Source organism: Taudactylus pleione, unplaced genomic scaffold (genome assembly GCF_031769625.1).
Source record: "Taudactylus pleione unplaced genomic scaffold, aTauple2 ptg000265l, whole genome shotgun sequence".
Taxonomy (NCBI): Eukaryota; Metazoa; Chordata; class Amphibia; order Anura; family Myobatrachidae; genus Taudactylus; species Taudactylus pleione.
Window position 1 is genome coordinate 861398 of NW_028284667.1, and position 21533 is coordinate 882930.

The 21533-nt window shown below is 43.0% G+C and overlaps 1 protein-coding gene across 2 annotated transcripts in view; it reads right to left on the reverse strand.

Annotated features, from left to right (window-relative positions):
- BBX (BBX high mobility group box domain containing) overlaps nt 1-21533 on the reverse strand; it is an 85859-nt gene that overhangs the window by 15393 nt on the left and 48933 nt on the right. For both annotated transcript variants that reach the window (XM_088481185.1, XM_088481186.1), the window contains 4 exons: nt 20902-20976; nt 17053-17857; nt 16481-16610; nt 12611-12756 (listed from right to left, as the gene is read on the reverse strand). In XM_088481185.1, the coding sequence (XP_088337311.1) occupies nt 12611-12756; nt 16481-16610; nt 17053-17857; nt 20902-20976 (1156 nt within the window). The remainder of the gene's footprint in view (nt 1-12610; nt 12757-16480; nt 16611-17052; nt 17858-20901; nt 20977-21533) is intronic.

Below are 21533 nucleotides of genomic sequence, written 5' to 3' on the forward strand. Positions count from 1 at the left end.
ATTTTGTGCCTCATTGGTGTAATTGACGGACACTCAAATCGGCGTTTCTAGTACTGGCATCAGTTGATTACTTCTAGTGGATACGGTACAGGTGATAATGTCCGGTGAAGAAATCCACACTTGATTCGTACATATGCTGTATGTGCATATAGCAATCTTGGGTATACAAGGTCCTACAGATTTAATTGTCCACAATGTTGTAAATGCTTAGGTAAGGTAGTGACCTGTAAAATGATTACAGCAGAATTGCTCTCCATAATAATACTGAAGGAAATGATCAAGTAAACAAATGAGACAGAGTTATCTATAAATGTCAGGATATTGATGCAAACTATCACCCTCTGTGGCATAGAGGGTATGTAAATATACACGAAGGTCTTAAGGTTGTATAAAACAGTTACTTATTGTAAAATTCCCCTGGATAATCTGTATCATTCCAGGCTAAAAAAAAAACAAGACAGCTTGTGGATGCACGTGGATGCCACAGACCCACTGATTACCCGGATCACAAACAAAAAGAAAACTAGAAGAGGATGTAGAGGAGGAGAGGGCAGCAAAAAGACAGGACCAGGGGGACACAGTAAAGAAAGGACAAGGCATTTTCAATCTGAGCAGCACCACACTGACAGATGACCACCTTTTCCCTTTTAGACAAAGGCTTGAAATTCACCCCAACCACTAACCCGGACAATTTAAACACTTACCTGGACAAACACAGATTCACCAGAAAGTTGACCCTAAAGAAATGTTTCCAAAAATCATCACTATCCCATTACCAACCAACACAGGATGATTATCAACATACGAACCATAAACCACCATCCAAATTTTACCTCGCACATCTAATGGGTAATCACATTGCCACTTTCACTACCATGCTAGAACATGACCTAGGCAAACTGAGTGACCCGAAACCAAAACTTAAGGACTACAACGTTACCAGAGCAGAACGGCTAGCTTTAGAAAACCTAAAAAGAGAAACAAAACCATAGTGATAAACCAGCCAAAAAGGGGGGGGGCGGGAAATAGTGAACCTTGACAAGACAACTTACATTGGGGAGTCACACAGGATACTGCAGGATGGCACGACATACAAGGTACAGGTTGAGTCTCCCATATCCAAATATTCCGAAATACGGAATATGTTTAGCATGACTGAGATAGTGAAACCTTTGCTTTTTGATGGTTCAGTGAGCACAAACTTTGTTTAAAGGTACAAAATTATTAAAAATAGAGTATAAAATGACCTATAGGCTGTGTGTATAAGGTGTATATGAAACAAATTAATTTGATGTATGTACACAAACTTTGTTTGAGCCACAAAATTATTGAAAATATTGTATAAAATGACCTGCAGGCTGTGTGTATAAGGTGTATATAACACATAAATGCATTCTTTTTTAAGATTTGGGCCCAATTCTTAAGACATTTCAATATGGTATACAAATATTCCAAAATATGGAATATTCCGATATCCAAAATACCCCTGGTCCCAAGCATTTTGGATATGGGAGACTCAACCTGTATTGCACAAAGACAACTAAGGAATACCAGACAGAATTATGTTAACTTTTACAGGTAGGATTCCACAATGTCACATCCCTATACTCAATTATCAGACACACACACACGGACTTGACAGCATCAAACACTATTTCGATAAAGATCCAAAGATGACAACCGCACAAAGGGACTTCATTCTGAGAAGTATATCCTTCATTCAGATACACAATTACTTGGGTTTTGAAGACCAATTCTACCTACAAGTGACTGAGACGGCCATGGAGATGAGGTATGCGCCAAGTTTTGCAAATCTATTCATGAGTCACTGGGAGGATCAATGCATTTGGTACAACCGCAAGCTTGATGCAAACCTCATCCTCTGGGCATGTTACATAGACAACATTTTTCATATGGCGGGGCAGCGAAAATTCTCTCAACTACTTCATTGACTACACAAATGACAAATAACCTTAACATACAATTTACCACAAAATACAGTAAGTCAAATGTAGAATTTTTGGACCTCGGTGTCTTCATCTCAAATAATACCATCCATACCGGAAAACAAAATGATGTAAACAGTTTTATTTTAGCATCCAGCAGCCGCCACCCAGACTGGCTTGAAAAACATTTCAGTAGGTCAATTTAAAAAGGATTAGGCATGCTCCAGACTCAGCAACTATGAAAACACAAGGAAACTAACTTAAAATCAAAACTACTAGATAAACAATATAAAACTGAAAAAGTAGAAGAAGTAGCCTTCCAAATGACAAAAGAATTCGAAAGAGGCCCCTTACTAGAGTACAAAACCAAAAACCGGACAACAGAGAATCCTAACGACATCTACTTTGTCTCTCAATACAGCAACCAAGCAAACCGTTCAAACAAATAATTAATAAACACTGGCCCATCCTTTTACGCGATGAGACTCTCAGCTCCATCCTACCACAAAGACCCAAAACAGTCTTTCGTAAGGCACCAGATTTAAGAACAAAACTAATAATAGATCACCTAGCCCCGACACAAAGTTCCCAAAACACCCTAACCAGAGTCTGAAACCAGAAACAAGGAGGGGAGGAGGGCGGGTTCTTCCACTGCGGTATTTGTCTATCCCGCACCACCACTAAAAAAAAAAGAGGAGCACAAAACCCAAGCGGACAAGGAAATCCACTACTAACAATAACATTTTCAAAATACATGAAAATTTTACGTGCAACAGTAAGGGCGTTATTTACGCCATAGAGTGTCCATGTCCTAAATAGTACACAGGGAGAATGATTTGCCCACTCAAAGTAAGAATCAATGAGCACATACAGAACATAAAGAAATGAAGTGAAGAACATCCCATTTCGTCACACTTTAAAGAATTTCATCATTCAGACCCAACAAAGCTAGATTTCAATGCATTAAAATCTGCCAAAACCAACTGGAGGGGCGGGGATTACACTAAACACATTAACAGGGAAGACCTATGCATGATGATTACCCTTTTGCCCCGAAGGGCCTGAACCTGGACAACGAGAGAAGATCTATTATCTGCGGGTAATCTAGAAAATAATTTGGTTTTTCATCAATATCCTGACATTTATGGATAACTCAGTCTCATTTGTTTATTTGATCATTTCCCTCACTATTATTATGGAGAGCAATCATTTTACAGGTCACCACTTAACATGACCTTACCTAAGCATTTACAACATTGTGGATAATTAAATCTGTAGGACATTGTATAGCACAGATTGCTATATCCACATACAACATATGTACGAATCATGTGTGGATTTCTTCACTGGACATTATCACCTGTACCTTATCCACTAGAAGTAATCAACTGATGCCAGTACTAGAAACCCCGATTTGAGTGACCATCAATTACACCAATAAGGCACAAGATGAAAACGTTCAACCTATCATACAACAGGATTTGAGAACCACAAAAAAAGAGGCGGGGGATCAAGACCGATAATACCCCTTCCCTGCCAAGACACCAGTCACACTGCATTGTTTTCCAGAGGAAGACCCCACGAGGGTTGAAACGCGTTTGTGATAACTCACATCCTCACTATACTTAGCATCACTACCCAACTCTGTTTCCTAACCACACAGGTTCGAGTCACGTGACCCGGAAGTAACCCCAGCTCTGAATGCGCTGGATGAGAGACATCTCACAGCAGAAAATCCCCCAGAGACGGGACCAAGAGGACAGAGCAGCTGCAACGAGTGGGAAGAGACATCTGAGTCCCGCCCCCAGGCAGAGGGCACAGACCAACAGGCGTGCCTTTCATTAGTCACAGCTCAGGTCAGTGTGTTGGCTTCTGTGCCACAGTCCAGAGTCCCTGCTTCTTATCCCCACACCGGCCCACCACCTGTCGACCCTGTGTACACCCCGGGCAATGAAGAACAGCACCGTGGTATCCACCACAAGTACTCAGATCATCAGAAATGGTGAGTAGCAGGACGCTGTACACAGAAAAAACCCATGTTTAAGTATTCTCATCAGTACCCCAGTGACCTTATTACAACACCCTTTTCGACCAGCTGGAAAAGGCAGGTGAGTCTCTATAGTTGTAGGGGGTGCCCGCCGGAGATCTAAACATCAAAACCGGTGACACCCCCCCCCTCCCCAGTCCAGAGTACCTGCTTCTTATCCCCACATCACCCCACCTCCTGTTGACCCTGTGTACAACCCGGGCAACGATGAACACCACCGCAGTATCGACCACACAAGGACTCAGATCATCAGAAAGGGTGAGTAGCGAGACACCACACTATACTCTCATCAGTACTCCAGTGACTATCACATCACCCTTATCCATCAGCAGAACCATTTGACTTGTTTCATTACAGCCCCGATTATTCTGCTTGGCCGACGTTCCTACAGTCTGAGGCTACAAGGAGGAGATTTATGTATGAACTTCCCACACCCTGTGTGTATATATAAACCATACCGATATATGCACATATGCGGTTAGACCACACTGGTCTGCATGATCAAATTATATATATATATATATATATATATATATATAGTGGTTATCTACCAGTATTGTTTTTACATGTTATTATTAGCAGTAGGTATGTATATGGTGTTACCGCATTCCTTTAACAACCTTTATAAGTAAAGCAATTCAATATACGTGCACTTATTGACCTCATTTTCACACAATAGTGACATACTTCAGTAGGGGTTTTGAGCGCAGTTTATTCCTATTTTGTTTGCAATTTCTATACCAGAGGGCAGGGCATCCCTCTATCAACTGCAGCCCACCCTGCACATTCTACTATACCAATGTGCGCAGTGTCCAATTAGCTTTACATTTCTGGAAACAAAACAAATACAGATGAAAAAGTCAGTTCAAAGATAGGGGTCAATCTACTTAGCACTTCTGTGCAAGTTCGGGCTGCCGTAAAGGGTGGCTTAATGACTCGCACCCACGGGTTCATCACGGCTAATTGGATTGACCCCGTAGACTTTATGCTTCAGGTGTGTACATCCATTGTTATTCCAACTGTAATTGTATACATTTAGTGTTCTAACTTCCATTTCTTGTTACACTGCATATATTATAATATATATATATATATATATATATATAATTATTATCATTGTTTATTTATATGGCGCCACAAGTGTTCCGCAGCGCCTTACAGAGTACATAAACAAATAATTTGACAACGGACTTACAGTAAAAAATAGGACAAGGACATGGATAATATACATTGATACATAAGTGACCATAACACCTAGATATGCAACAGAGCGTAAGCAACCAAGTGTTAGGTGCCATGGTGGGGGGTAAGAAGTAGGTGAAAGTAAAGTAAGGAGAAGCACAAGAGGGTAGAGGCCCTGCTCGTAAGAGCTTACATTCTTATTAATCATATTATAATATATATATATATATATACACACATATACACACACACACACGTATAACCATAGTCACGAGAATATATACAGTATAGATCTACACATTCCATATATGTTATTTCTTCTCATGGTTGCCTTTTGCTAGCACGGTTTGCTTAAATAAACTGATCAGTCGGGCCTGATTCAGAGTTGGGAATAGAGTGAGTTATCTCTCTCAACTGTGAACCTGAACAAACCATATTGCAATGCAAGGGGTGTAAATACATACTTTTTTTTACATGTGGGGTAAATACTGGCTGCTTTTGCATGTAGCCCACAAATACTGTACAGCTTTATTATTACTGTACAATTTAGAAGTCAGTTTGGAAACACTGCTCCCAAATCAAAATCTCTCTGCACATTTTAAATCTGCCCAACCTGCAGTGCAGCATGGTTTCACCAAGATGATCAGTTGAGATATCTCACTCTGGCCCTGATTCAGAGCCAGACACTCTTTGTGAGCGTTTGCTCTGAATCAGGGCAAACTTTTTTTTTTCCCCGCCCTCCAGGCCGCTCGCTAAGCTGTGGGTGGGCGGCCAAGTGATGGTTGCGATCATCAGGCTTGCGACGAGACCCTTGTGGTAGGCTCTCGTTCCCGCAAGCCCCAGTGAGCTTCCTGCTCTAATAGAGCAGGAAGCTCACTACTGACATCACGAGTGACGTCAGTAGGGCCGCCCACAAACGGCAGGTGTTCCTTCAGGTGTGTAAGCCCTGTTCACACCTTGTGACTAATGCCCTAAATGTAAGAAATAGTCTTTCTCCAAGTAGGTATCAAAGTGAATGCTGAGAGCTAACCCATTCCCATAACAGCAGCAATGCAGTGTTCCATTTACAACCCATCAGAAGAGAACTTATCACATACACTAAATGAGTGGAAACGTAGAAAAGCAGCATGTCCTGTATGCCAGTGTCGGCACTGCGATAGGGTCGGCCTGCTGTAGGGGACACGGACAGCGGCATGTCCAAAGCCACCAGCGACAGGGTGTAATAGCCTTTTGAAGAACATTCCTGACAAAGGCAGCCTCCACAGAAGAAGTGGTAACACCCACCATGCAGAAAGTATGCAATGGTTATCAGGTGGTTTTCCATGCAGAATTGATTTGGAAAAGTCATGTGTTGCATGACCAACCACCCTGGTGGAGTACACCATAGGTAGGGAAAGGCATGGTACCCTTGCCATGACTTATGCTGGCTGAATGGTAGTCAACATCCAGTGGGTGACTGGAAAGAGTGCAGAACCTTTTCTTTAGTCCAAAGGATAAGAACTAGAGGAAGTCAAAGTGTCTATGCTCCTGTGTCCTGGAAGAGTACGCCACTAAACAGTAAGCTATATTGGGAGAGTCAAGTGTTATAAGGATGATGACACAAGATCAGCATAAAAAAATCCTGGTTAATATAGAACCCAGCAACCACATTTGTTTGAAAATAAGGCACCACTTTGTATCTACAGTACATGTCATGAGGTACAGTGACTGGCGGGAAAGAGCCTCCAACTCAGACAACAGGTAGGAAACAAACATGCAAACTGTATTTTGTGAATGAAGTTTCCGTGTCTAATTTCTGGGTTAAACAATCTTGCATGGTCTGTGGTCTGGACAGAGTTAATGGTCAGTCACTTACCTTGTAGACAAAACATACAGTCAGGTGCATAAATATTGGGACATTGACATATTTTTCATATTTTGGCCTCTATTCACCACCACAATGGCTTTGAAATGAAACAAACAAGATGTGCTTTAACTGCAGACTTTCAGATTTAATTTGAGTGTCATTACATCCAAATCAGGTGAACGGTGCAGGAATTACAACAGTTTCTATATGTGCCTCCCACTTTTTAAGGGGCCAAAAGTAATGGGACAAACTAAACAATCCTAAATCTAACTTTCACTTTTTAATACTTTGTTGCAAATCCTTTGCAGGCAATTATAGCCTGAAGTCTGGAACGTATAGACATCACCAGACGCTGGGTTTCATCCCTGGTGATGCTCTGCCAGGCCTCTACTGCAAATGTCTTCAGTTCCTGCTTGTTCTTGGGGCATTTTCCCTTCAGTTTTGTCTTCATCAAGTGAAATGCATGCTCTATCGGATTCAGGTCAGGGGATTGATTTGGCCATTGCATAACATTCCACTTTTTAGCCTTAAAAACTCTTTGGTTGCTTTTGCAGTATGCTTCGGGTCATTGTCCATCTGCACTGCGAAGCGCCGTCCAATGAGTTCGGAAGCATTTGACTGAATATGAGCATATAATATTGCCCGAAACACTTCAGAATTCATTCTGCTGCTTTTGTCAGCAGTCACATCATCAATAAATACAAGGGAACAAGTTCCATTGGCAGCCATACATGCCCACTCCATGACACGACCACCACCATGCTTCACTGATGAGGTGGTATGTTTTGGATCATGAGCAGTTCCTTTCCTTCTCCATACTCTTCTCTTCCCATCACTCTTGTACAAGTTGATCTTTGTCTCATCTGTCCATAGGATGTTGTTACAGAACTGTAATGGCTTTTTTAGATGTTGTTTTGCAAACTCTAATCTGGTCTTCCTGTTTTTGTGGCTCACCAATGGTTTACATCTTGTGATGAACCCTCTATATTCACTCTTGTGAAGTCTTCTCTTGATTGTGGACTTTGACACATATACACCTACAACCTAGAGAGTGTTCTTGATTTGGCCAACTGTTGTGAAGGGGTTTTTCTTCACCAGAGAAATAATTCTTCTGTCATCCATCACAGTTGTTTTCCGTGGTCTTCCGGGTCTTTTGATGTTGCTGAGCTCTCTGGTGCGTTGTTTCTTTTTAAGAATGTTCCAAACAGTTGATTTGGCCACACCTAATGTTTTTGCTATCTCTCTGATGGGTTTGTTTTGATTTTTCAGCCTAATGATGACTTGCTTCACTGATAGTGACAGCTCTTAGGATCTCATATTGAGAGTCGACAGCAACTGATTCCAAATGCAAATGTCACCTTTTACCTGCTTAATTGATAATGAAATAACGAGGGAATAGCCCACACCTGTCCATGAAACAGCTTTTGAATTGATAGTCCCATTACTTTTGGCCCCTTAAAAAGTGGGAGGCACATATAGAAACCGTTGTAATTCCTGCACCGTTCACCTGATTTGGATGTAATTACCCTCAAATTAAATCTGAAAGTCTGCAGTTAAAGCACATCTTGTTTGTTTCATTTCAAAGCCATTGTGGTGGTGAATAGAGGCCAAAATATGAAAAATATGTCAATGTCCCAATATTTATGCACCTGACTGTATGTAGTTGAGTAGCAGAGATCTGCAAGTTTTTCATAGACCCTTTTAATTTGTACAACTCTCCCCCATAGATGGTTCACTTTAAGGCCAGTTATCACTGCGACAGGGAGACCACAAGCTACCATTTATTTTTAAATTACTTTTATTACACAGTGCAAATATCTGCGGTCTGAGTGAAGGTAACTATCAAACACTTGCAGTTATCAGTCACTTGCTGAAAGAGAGATATGGTAAGAACTTACCCTTGTTATCTCTTTTTCTACGAAGTCCATAGGGTCCACAGGATGACCTTAGGGTATAGTTGATGCAGAGTCATCCGGGCACCTTACACAGTAAATTTTTCTCCCAGGATACAACGGGTCTCCCTCTATACCCCACCCCCAGACCAGATGCTCCTCAGTTACGTAATAAGCCAAAGGCCAGAGGAGGATAAGAGAGAGAGAGAGAAGAAAGTCTGGAACACTCAAGAATCACATTCTCACACAGAAGGAGACAGAAAGCTGATGACCAGAGCGAAGCCCAAGTAAAGCACAGGTGCGTCAGGGCAGATGTGCCGTGGACCCTATGGACTTGGGGATGTCCCAAAGCAGTACCTTCAAGGGCGGGGACGCTCCTGTGCAGAAAAAAGAATACGCTGCCCGAAGGAAGCATTCTGAGTGGCAAAGGTATCAAAAGCACAATACCTCAAAAAGGTCTGGACAGAAGACCATGTGGCCGACTTACAAAGCTGTACAGCCGAGGCACCACGATGAGCTACCCACGAAGGACCCACAGACCGAGAAGAATCAGCAGTAACAGAGGGCGGCACAAGAAGGCCCTCATGAGTGTAAGCCTCGGAGATCATCATGCAGGGCTATCTAGCCAAAGTTTGTTTATTGGCTGGTCATCCCTTCTTGTGGAAACTATAAAAGTACAAACAAGGAGTCTGATTTTCAAAGGGAACTGGTACGATCCACATAAATCTTGAGGGCATGTACCACATCCAATGAGGTCTCACCTGCCGAGAAGACTGGAGAATGAAAGGCCGGCACAATAATTTCCTCATTAACGTGGTAACTAGAGACCACCTTTTGAAGGAAACCAGGGCTAGTCTGAAGCACCGCCCTGTCCTGATGAAAAACCAGAAATGAGGAACGACAAGAGAGCCCCCAAATCGGACACCCTTCTGACTGAAGCGATGGCCAGAAGAAAAAACAGTCTTGGCAGTAAGCCATTTGAGGTCCACTGAGCCCAGTGGTTCAAAGGGAGGGCCCTAAGGACAACAGCCAAATCCCAAGGCACTACAGGAGAGAGACAAAAGGAGGCTGGATACAGAGGACCCCTTGAAAGAAGGAGCGAATATCAGGAAGGGGAGCAATCCTACGCTGAACCACACTGTAAAGGGCAGAGACATGAACCTCCAGTGAAGTAAGGCAGAGACCAAGGTCCAAACCCGCCTGCAGGAAAGCCAAATCTCTGGATATTCTAAACACCTGGTGGTCGTAACCCCTTGGCGACACCATTTAAAATAGGTATGCCACACCCTGTGGTAAATTCTAGCAGAAGCAGGTTTATGTGCTCTGAGCAAGGTGTTAACCACAGAACCGGAAAAACCCTTGGACCTTAGACAGACGACTCAGATCCGGGTAGGCAAGGACCTTGAGACAACCGCAAAGGAGTGTCGATGGAGAGACTCTGAAGATCTGAGTACTAGGGGCATCGGGGCCACTCGGGAGCCACCAGCAGGACCATGCCTCCCTCTTGCTTTAACTTTCGAAGAACACAAGGAAGGAGGGAGAACGGAGGAAACAAGTACACAAACCGGAAAGTCCACTTGACTGACAGAGCGTCCACCAGGAGAGCCCTGGCTTCTCTTGTCCTGTACCCGTACTGCGGCTGCTTGTGATTTAATCGAGGGGCCATGGAGGTCCATGTCTGGAAGGCCCCACTTGTCCACTAGGAGCTGAAACACTTCTTGGTGAAGAGACCATTCCCCAGAATGCACTTTGATGGCTGAGGAAGTCCGCTTCCCAATTCAGCACTCCTGGAATGAACATCGCCGATATGGCTGGTAGATGGCCTTCTGCCCGTGTCAGAATGAGTGACACCTCTGTCATTGCTGCCTGACTTCGAGTTCCTCCTTGACGGTTTAGGTAAGCCACCGTCGTGGCGTTGTCTGACTGCACTTGCACGGGCTTTCCATGAAGCAGCAGCCTGGCTTGTTGCTGGGCTCTGAAAACTGCCGAAGACACAATATGATTGGTAGCGCAGATTCCTCTGTGGTCCACCTTGCCTGAAAGGAGTTTGGACCGGTCACTGCACCCCAACCCCGAAGGCTGGCATCTACTGTCAGAAGGACCCAGTCAGAGATCCAAAAGGGACACCCCCTGGTGAGGTGAACAGTCTGTAGCCACCAAGTCAGAGACAGGCACACCTCCGGAGAGAGCACCATCATTTTAGTCCGTATATGATGGGGTAAACAGCTTAGTAGAAGCCAAATTAGGCATATCACTCTCACTGCCAGACATAGTGAAGAGGATACCACTCTTTAGATGTGACTGCGTAGTAAGGTCACAGATTGCGACTTTAGCTGCATCCGCACAACACCAGTGCTATGGCTCAGAATAGGTATAGGGATAGCAAAATGACTGACAGTACAGAAAGAAACTCAGACAGACAGTGCTAGCATACAGTCGCAGACAATGCAGAACAACAACAATACCTGCACTTACTGGTCAACTACACAGACTTAGCATCTAGTAGGACAAAGCGCTATATACACGGACCACCACCAGGAGGAAAGGTATGTAGTGGGACCCGGACTTTGCACCGCCCGCCGTGATCTGCGACACGCAGCCAGGAGAAATGGCCGCCAAAGAACTCAGGGGGGGTGGAGCCAGAAGAAGGAAGCGGTCACAGCCCAGCCAGACCACGGTGGAAAGGCGCACTGTGCAGCGGGGAGGAGCCGGCTGTAAAACAGGGAAGGCTGCCTCCCCTGGCCAGCGATTAACCCCTAGGACGCTGGAGCATTCCCTCAAAAACTTCAGCCCGCTGTCCCAGGCGGCTTTGTGAAAGCGCAGGACTCAGTGCCTGGGGCTCTACATGCTGTCAACCCCAGGGAGTCCCCAGCCCTGGAGGAAAAAGACTGCGATTTGGCGCGCACCACCGCGGTGCGAGTCGCTTACCTGCTACCCTGTAGAGTCCGGCCTCAGTCTAGGGATGCTCTGGGGTCCCTGCTAGCCAAGACCCCAGAGGCCCGCAGAGATCCTCGGATCAGTACCGGCGTCGCGGCGCCAGCGGGGTGATGCCGCGGCAGTGCGAACTTCCACTGGACTGTCCACGCTGTCTGTACTAGAAGAATGGTATTCTTCTAATCTTCATACTTCAGGGGCTGTAAGTAACAGCCCCACTGCATGTTCAGTGACCAGACTCTGGCCGGGCACCGAACGAAACTGAGGAGCCTCTGGCTTGGGGGTGGAGTATAGAGGGAGACCCGTTGCATCCTTGGAGAGAAATTTACTGTGTAAGGTGCCCGGATGGCTCTTCCCCAAGGTCACCCTGTCGACCTTCTATGGTCCCTGAAGTAGAAATAGGCTGCACACATTGAGTTACCTCAGTTCAGAGCACAGATCATTTTGATTTCATGAATCATAAGCAAATTATTTATTATCAGCATAATCTATAATGGAATGCCTTTGTAATGACAGCAAAGCAATGGTTAGCAATGGTATTGCAGGTTAAGCTAATCAAAGGTGTTAGGTGTAATTTTAACATTAAACCCAAGAAACCACAATGAATGGGTTTGGCGATTTGAAGCGTGCTACGTGTGTATATGTGAATGTTATCGGCTCTTCAATGAGGTGTATCTGCTATAAATATATGCACCATCAATTTCTAAAATAACAAAAAAAATACAACAATATTATAATGAACACACTACTGCTAGATATCCACCTTTGCTTGTTGGTTGCTCAGCTTGTCCATTATTAAGCTTTTTCTTCTTTCTCTGAAATGAAGCGTTTTTGCGGTCAAATGTAACTGGACTGTACTGAGGAAGGCTATTGAACTTTTTCTCAAATTCTTCTTCCAGCTTTGCCAAACTACAATTCAAAAAGTAAAATAATATTGATAGATTATTCAATTTTAGTAAATAACTGCAACTAAAAAAAAAATGGTACAGTAGTTACAACTGCCTTGGCATGGTAATACAGTAGAAAAATCTTTGTTGTGATTGCAAAGGCGTAAAAATGCATACCAACGATTTTAACATTTGTGTCATTGCCCAACATTGATCACACAAAATTTTTGATTGGCTTCTATGGCTCAATGAATATTTTTATTTTGTGAAAAAGCACCTATCAGTTCTGAGAGAAGTTCCCCACCCGCAAAAGGAATTAGCATAAAACGTCTTTATGCACCGTATGGAAGCTAATGCTTCCTTCTCCTGTCTGCTTTGTTCTACGGATCCTCTATCCTCATACAGTGGAGCTGTGATGTAGGAGAATACAGCCTGGGATGCGATATATAGTGCATAAGGCACTACATAAAATATAACTTTACAGTACATCCAAAGTACACTATGTAATGATTAAAAAAAAAAAAAAAAAAAAGTTCACACATTTATGATTTATGATTTAAGTGGTTAATACCCTAAGGCAGTGGTTCCCAAACTTTTTCACTTCAGGGCCACCCTTAGTGTTACTACCGGTTTTTCGTTGCACCCCTAGGCCAATGAAAGGCGATGGTAAAATTATTCAATGTTCGCAGATAACGTAGAGAAAAGTGATTTTCATTATCCGCTTTCATACTTTGTGATGTTGGTTTAAGTGTCAAATAGCGCTGCTTATAGCACATTTGGCACTTACCACCTCTTCTTACATCTCTCCCACTGTTACTGACTATATTTAGCACTGGTGTGGGATGGAAGGTAGTATTGAGGACCATGGTAATGATATTATATTGTTATAGATATTTTAACTGAAGATAAAAGTGCAAAAGTAAAAAGTATGTAAGTCTTATGCACTTTATATCTATTTAAAACATCTATAACCATGTAATAATACATTTACCATGGTCTGCAATTCTCCCACCCCACACAAATGCTAAATATACAGATTATTTAACAATTAAACACATGATAAAAAGTAGGGGTAAAAAATATTAAATTACATATATGAAATTGTAATAAATAATAACTACACTATCACTACACTTCAGGCACCCTCTGTGTGACAGAATATCACTAACCTAAGCAGAGGCAAGGAGCCACGCTGTGAGCTGCAGCCTGCGTGAGAAGGGGGCGGGGCCGCACGGCTCTGACTGTGACTGTCAGTGAGAGCCAGCCCAGCAGCAGCACAGCAATGGGCCGGGTATGTGTTTAAATGGCCGTGGGCTGCTGAGAGAGGCAGCGCGTGGCCAAACCAGCTTACTAGCTGACCTGTCAAACCATCCACCCGCGGCACCCCTGCATTAGCGTCGCGGCTGCCCTGGGAGCCGCTGCCCTAAGGGATGAATTTAATAGGGTCCGAGTATTTCCTGTGGGACAAACACGGACCTTTGCGCACATTTAAAGGTCAGAGTTTGTCCCACAACTCATCAAATGTAATAGCCTGCAAACTTGTGAGTTCAAAGCGATTATATTAAGCAAGTCTGTGAAAGTTTTCCCCTGTGTAAACGCTGACCTTTTAATGCGACTAGCATTAAAAAGGTCAGAGTTGTACAAAAGCTGTCACAGATTTTTGAAGGCTTCTTTTTATAAAAAAAATTAAGCATAAACCAGCCCTGGCCTCTGTTGAGCCTGTCCTGGTTCTTAAAATTCAGGGGAAAAAAAATGTATAGGGTATCTCTGTATTTTATGAACCAGCATCAGACTTTTGAGCCGGTCCTGGTTGTTTAAATACAGGGGACAAAAGGAGTAGGGGTCCCCTGTAATTTACAGGTAAACTTAAGCAACCTTGTGGTTCTCACCATTGTAGTAAATGGTGGGAACCGTTCATTGGCTAAGAGAAGCGGAGGCAATGAACGCTAAGCCAAAGCATTTATATAGGAAATGCAGCGCCTGAGCCAATCATTCGCGTGGTACCATCCTTAGAGGACAGTACCTGTCCAAGGGTTCAGAAAATTGCGTTCTTTTATGTGCTGAAGATGTGGATGCCTACAGGGACAGAACAGGGGGTGGGCAAGTATGAATTATTATTATTTTTTTTTATACAGGTTACGTGGATGCTACAGGATAAGTGGACATGATTAGCTACAGGGATTATGGGCGAGTACTGTATGCGTGAATGGGAGTGTGAATGTATAGTTAAATAAAATTTTACTTTCACAGTGTGTGTCTTGTGGTTATTTTAATATTTCTTTTGCAGGTGAACTAGAGGTACCAGCAGGCCCTTAATGCCCCACATGCTGGTACTTGTGGTTCCTCAAGTACCAGCATGCGATGGGAGGCTTGCTGGGACCTCTAGTTCTCCAGTAAGAGACAATATTATTAATTCTATTTATTATTATTTTTTACACACATATTTACACAATCAACCTGGCAGCTACCGCCCAGGGGTGCTGGGAATAGCCCCGGGTTATCAGCCCAGGCCCTGGAGAGGGGAACCCCTTTATTGGGGGGTCCCCACCTCCCCAGGGATCCCTGGCCTAAGCTGACTAGCGGTCAGGTATAATGCTTTTACCAGGGGACCTGGTGACAGTTTCCCGGCTGTGGCATTACACCTCTGCTAGAAAGAGTCTGGTGCTAGTTATGGAAAATACAGGGGTCCCCCCCTCTTGTCTCCTGTACTTCCACAACCAGGACCACCTCAACAGAGCCTGGTGCTGGTTCTTAAAATACAGGGAAACTCTACGCATTTTTTCCCCTGTATTTTAAGAAGTATTGTCCTTTCCTGAGGACTCTCCATCTTTAGAGGGTAGGGTTTATATAGACCTCAGTGATAGCCAAGCTCTCAACGTTGTGTAATTTGTCCGATTTAAAAACTATATACACTAATAAGATCAAACATGATTAAGCTGGGTCTGTGCTGCAGAGGTAGTGGCAGGAACAGACAACACTGCTACAGTTGGCCTCCACAAATGGGATGTCTGCAGAGAAACTTTTGAGAAAGTGATTTAGAGCAAAATAAACATGGGGTAATTGTATTCCATCATATTGATTTTTATTATTTCCCTACAACGTAAAGAACTTGTGGCACATATAAAGACTAAAGGGGGATAATCTGGATTAAGCATTAATACAACTGATAAGCGCATCCTTGTGCCAACTCACCCATCCCATTGCATAATTTATATATAGACAGAAATTGGGATATTGATGATGCCAGAGAACCTATTAAACCTAATTTTACATGATCTTAACAGCAAATTAGCGGCAGTAGCAAGCCAGAGTATAGAATCTGCTAATACTGTACAAAGTGATTTTGATCAATTTGGTTGTGCTTGTACGTATGCGTCCATACAATGCAGGATTGGATGAGAAATTTAGAACGGACAATAAACTAATTATTAGGCACAGAAACATCCAAAAACATATAATTAAACCATGGGACTACCACTTGCAATTAGCAACAGCTAGGTAGCATGGTAATTCAAGTCAGAAGAGGCAGGAGGTCTAACAGTACAGTGTCACCTGCCCAGCTAACTAATAATAAATGCCACACTGGAAAATAACAGAGGAAAAGCTGAATAAAAGGTTAAAGAAGCAAATTCCTGTTGTGTTTGTCTGTAAAGCTCTCTCATAAGCCAATCTGTATTTAGGTAAGGGGGTCTTAACTAAAACATCTGCATTTTTCTGTAAAGAGGAGTTTCACAAATGACACAGACCCAATGGCTCCTTCCTCCTTTGGTTTTAATTTCTTCAGTTTCTTATTTCCACTTTGATTTAAAGTCCAGTTGTCATCATTCCAAGAGCACTCATGGTCAGACGAGCCACCTTTTCCTAGATTTCTTTTACCTATGAATAATTGAAATAAAAAAAATGTAAAAAAAATAAATAAAAAAAAAAGGATGAAAACCTTTCTTGTATAGTCACAGCATAATATTTATTGTAGGATTCAGAAAACATTCAGTAAAATAAAAAACTATATTCCAAGTCGTACAATGGAGATATTGAACTCCTGCAGAGCTGAGGATGAGTGACTTGTCCTTAGCACTGAAGGGCTTAATACCTGACTTTTAAAAAAAATTAAATTGCAAGTACTTTTTGATTTATTTATAGCAAATACATTTTCACAGGTCTGTTTTTTTATTATTAACTACAAATCATTAACTGTTTTGGGGAAAATAACAAGTAGTAAGACTGCCAGACACAGGATCTAAACATTTCATGCGATAGCAGTGTGGGGAGAAGAATGAGGTCACAGAGGGGTGAGGAAGAGAGCATTCAATTTGCTTACCTCTGTCAACATTGGCTCGCAAAGTTGTCAACATTCCCTCAGAGACCAAAGTTTTATAGAGAGCCCCTTTACAGGCCCTCTCAGACTTCCTTGACCCACATGCCTCAGACCTTCTATTAGTGTCATAATCCTCAGTTTTCAGCATTTCTGGCATACACAGCATAGGGACATCATCTGCAGGAGATAGTGGCTCTTCCTTCAGGTCCTCCTGCAATTCAGTAGGAGATTCCACGGCAGGTGTCATAGTCATGGGCTCTGGTTTTATTAAGTCTTTGGTAGTCTCTGCGGATTTATCTTTCAGCACTCTCTTCTCTTTAGATTTTGCCTTTTTCTTAGTTGGTTTACAGTCTGAGGAGTTATGTTTTGGACTAGCAGCAGAACGTACTTTTTTGCCTGAAGAAACTGAAGGTATTTCAACACTCCAGTCTCCCTTTGCAACCGCTTCTATAGTGTACATGACACTTTCAATGTCGGACTCAGATGACTGTCTTTTTTTACAGCTCTTCTTCGGTGATCCTTTCTCAGCAGCTTCATGGTCAGTTTTATTTCTCTTCTTTTTCTTTTTAATTTTGTCCTGTTTAAGGAGTCCAACAAAGTGTGCATCCACCAAATGCTCTGGGAAAGATGACCTGTGTGTTTTAATTTTAACATTGCTAAATCCTTCCACTTCACAAACATTGGAACATTCTTTCTCGCTGCTATCATTCATGTCTTCGTCTGTCTCCACAACATCCAAATCCTTCAGTTTTTCTGGATTTAAATTTCCCGAAATTTCTATTTTCACGGCTTCTGAGGCCACACACATCTACAAAGAAATGGACATTGAGACCGGATCTACTGAAGCAACTACAGGAGCAGTAATGCTGGGTACACACTGACAAATATATGACCTGTTCCATTGAAATCAGGAAGTGCGTACATCCAATATGTCCGTTAACGACAAAGTTCACAGACATACCGATATATCTAGCAGATATACTGTATATTGCCTCATCTGTCTGTATGTATGGCCGACCCATCTACAGCATGATAGGTCTGCAGCAGATGCCATTAAACATAATAACGGTCAATCACACAAAGCAGAGAAAACAAATTGGCTCTATACTGGAGAACTGAGTGTGATTATTCTCAGTAAAACCACAGAGGCTATTATTTGTAATGGCAATAAATATAAAATACAGACAACACTCTTCCTACCCCCAAACCTCAACCCTCCACTGCAGCTGGACCAGTTTCCATCAGAACAGGGAATTGGGAAGAGCCCTAGCACTTTCATTGCAGGACTAATGACAATATGGGTATGGAGGCTTCAACAATACTGCATCTCCTCCCCCCATCATCCCAGAGGCTTGGGTTATGGGTGCATTTTGTACAATTCCATAGGGACACCAGCAGTTTGGGGGTAAAAGCAGGTGCACAATCGTCATCTTCCAGATTGTCTAGTTCCAGCCACGTCTCGTCTATTTTAAACTAGGATAGCCCGGGTTGAAGACTGGACCCTGAAGTACACCTGCAGATTTTATTTGTTTACATTGTCCTTGCCTATAACCACATTCCATTGATCCTGAAAAAGACCCCACTGTTTGCTAACATGCATGCAAACAGTGGCGTAACTACCGTAGGTGCGGCTGCTATGGTGCCCGAGCTGCCTCTGTGGCTCGCCACTCCCCCTGCACCTAGTGACGCACACAAGGGCAGATCCATTAAGGGCCCCCGAGGGGGGCCCGTTTGTCAGCGGTGTTGATTTGGTGCCGGCCCGCCAGCTGGCGCACCAGCAGACAGACATGGAGAGACAACGTCGCCAGTTGCGAGGCAATCAATGCTCACAGATCAGGAGCCAATCAGTAGTGACTGACTCGTGACCGGCACCAGATTCAAATTACGCTGGTGCTGTTTGTCGTGCCTGCCAGTGCCCCAGCTGTAATTAACTAGTGGCCCAGCACCAAATCCACACCTGCTGATGAAACACAGGGGGAGGCATTAGGCTGCTGGAGGGACATGGGGAAATGAATTGCTGGAGGGGAGGCATAATGTGTATGGAGCGCTACTATTATGTGGAATAATGTGTTATATGGGGCACTACTATTATGTGGCATAATCTGTAAAGAGCATTACTGTGTGGTATGATCTGTAAAGGGCATTACAGTTTAGTGTAAAAGGGGCATTACTGTGTGGCATAATGTAAAAGGGGCACTACTATTGCATTGCATGAGGTGTATAAGGGGTACTACTGCGTGGCATAACATGAATGGGCTGTGTGTAGGGGCAAATGTATGTTTTTTTTTACCTGTAGTGGGTGGCCCTTTTAAGATCTTGCTATGTGGCCCACAAAGTTCTAGTTACATCCTTGCATGCAAACACAGAGGGCTGACTAATATACATGGTGACTTTAAAAAGGACTGACTATGGATTTAACAAGAACTTGTATAAATCATAAAGTCTGATACTTTCTCAGGATGTGAGGTTGAAAGGAAACTTTTGTAGCTTTCACACAGGTTTTTGTCAAACTGCCAATTTCCACTGGAGCCAGCCCTGGAACCTGTTTAATGTAAAGCTGGGTAAACACTAAATGATGTGTACCCAGCGCGATATCGATAGCAACGGGACCTGGCTGGGGTGTCAGCATCAGCGCAGTGCCGTGTGGAACCCTCCAGCCAGAATCTCTGCAGCAGTGCCGCCTGGAGCATCCTTAGGACGCTTCAGGCATTTACACCGCTGCCCTTAAAGGCTATAAGGGCAGCCCCCAGGATGCTCCGAGGGGCTGTAAGGGCAGCGGTTTGAAGCGTCCTAATGACACTCCAGACGGCACTGCTGCAGAAATTCTATATATCACAATTACAGCATATAATACAGATTATTTTTTAATTAAGTGTGTTTACAGTGTAAAATGTGTTCCTGCATTCTTATCCTCTGTTATGTACAGCCACAGTGGTAATGCACTTCTTCAAACTCTTAATAAAATTGAGTGTACAGGTAAACATAACCCTTTTTTCCTAATTTATGAAATGCAAAATATCCACTGAGCAATGGAAAAATCACATGTGTACAAGCCATACTCTAAGATTGTACACAAATGTGCCCAGATAACCACCATGGCACAAGATGGCAGCATTTATGGATGAGCAGAGGTTCACCCATGTCGTGGATAGGAGATGAGAATAGTAAGGGCAGTCCTTGCAAAGCATGGACTAGGCACATTGCCTTGTTGAGCAGGGCAGAGAAAATATTATTGAAATAAGATAATTGATCACATTTAGAGGGGGCACTCCATGCTGTTTGGAAGGGGACAATTTGGCACCAAAAGAGAACTTGCATTTTGCACTAGTATTTTGGTCCTATATCATGCATATCATCCTTTTTGCACTTTGGCAAAGTAGTGTATTTAGGGGCACATCGAGTGATATAATAAAGACTGCACAATGTCACCTCACTCTCATAATTAATACATGCCATAAATGAGGCTACACAGAGAACTCCTGGATATTATGTATCAGTACACACTGGTAGACTATAATGTGAGGTTTATACTTCTATGCATTTCTTGAGATTTTCTCCCTTTACACACACAGGTGCTCTTCTAGTCTGCAGAGCGTCTCCCAAGAGCGGAAAGGAGGCACCTTCATGTGCTCTGGGTGGGCAATCCAGGGCAACCACTGCATAACAAAGGTATTTTGTGGTGTGAACCAAGCGTGTGTCATGGATGACATTTATTATTCCTTGTTCAAGTGTTATGCTTTTGTCTCTAATCTTTTCATTATTAATAAATCAATATTGGTCCTGAGACAGAAATACTATGCTGTTAACTTCTAAAAAAAAGAAAGAGCTGCTGTTAAGCATTACAGTGGTTACCTCTGCAAGCTGAAACAATGCTGACGTCCCACACTGCTTAGCTGATGAATCGGAATGTGATGAGCTTGAGGAAATCTACACTCAAAACCAACAAACACATCAGTCATACAATGGGAAAATAAAAAGTAGTGAGGTGTTTTACAGTATATATGGCTAACAAAATGCAAATGATGAAGCATAAATGTCTGATAATGTAGCATCACACTAGCTCTAGCCAGCACCTTAAAATTGTGATTTAGGGGCCCCCAGTATGTATTAATAATCGTGGCATTGCCGCAATTATTAACAATCTGTATTGCAGTGGATATTTTCAATATGAAAGAATATATCCCCGTTTTATACTGAACCCGCATGGACAGCGGCAGCGATGACCGCTGCACCTGCAAATTACTTCCTCTGCACACTGGAAGAGCCTTTCACATTTGTAAAAAAACTCCTATGGGGCATATGACACTGCGCATATACACACTGTCAGCTTCCGGAACCGGCTGTCCGGAGAGGGATCGGAAGACCTCTCTCTTGCGAGTAAAGCCTCAATAGGCTTAAAGACGTTTTCACCATCTGAAGATGGTAAACTAACGGGGCCAGACTATGAAAACTTTTGATTTTTGAAGTTTGGTACATAGGAGTCA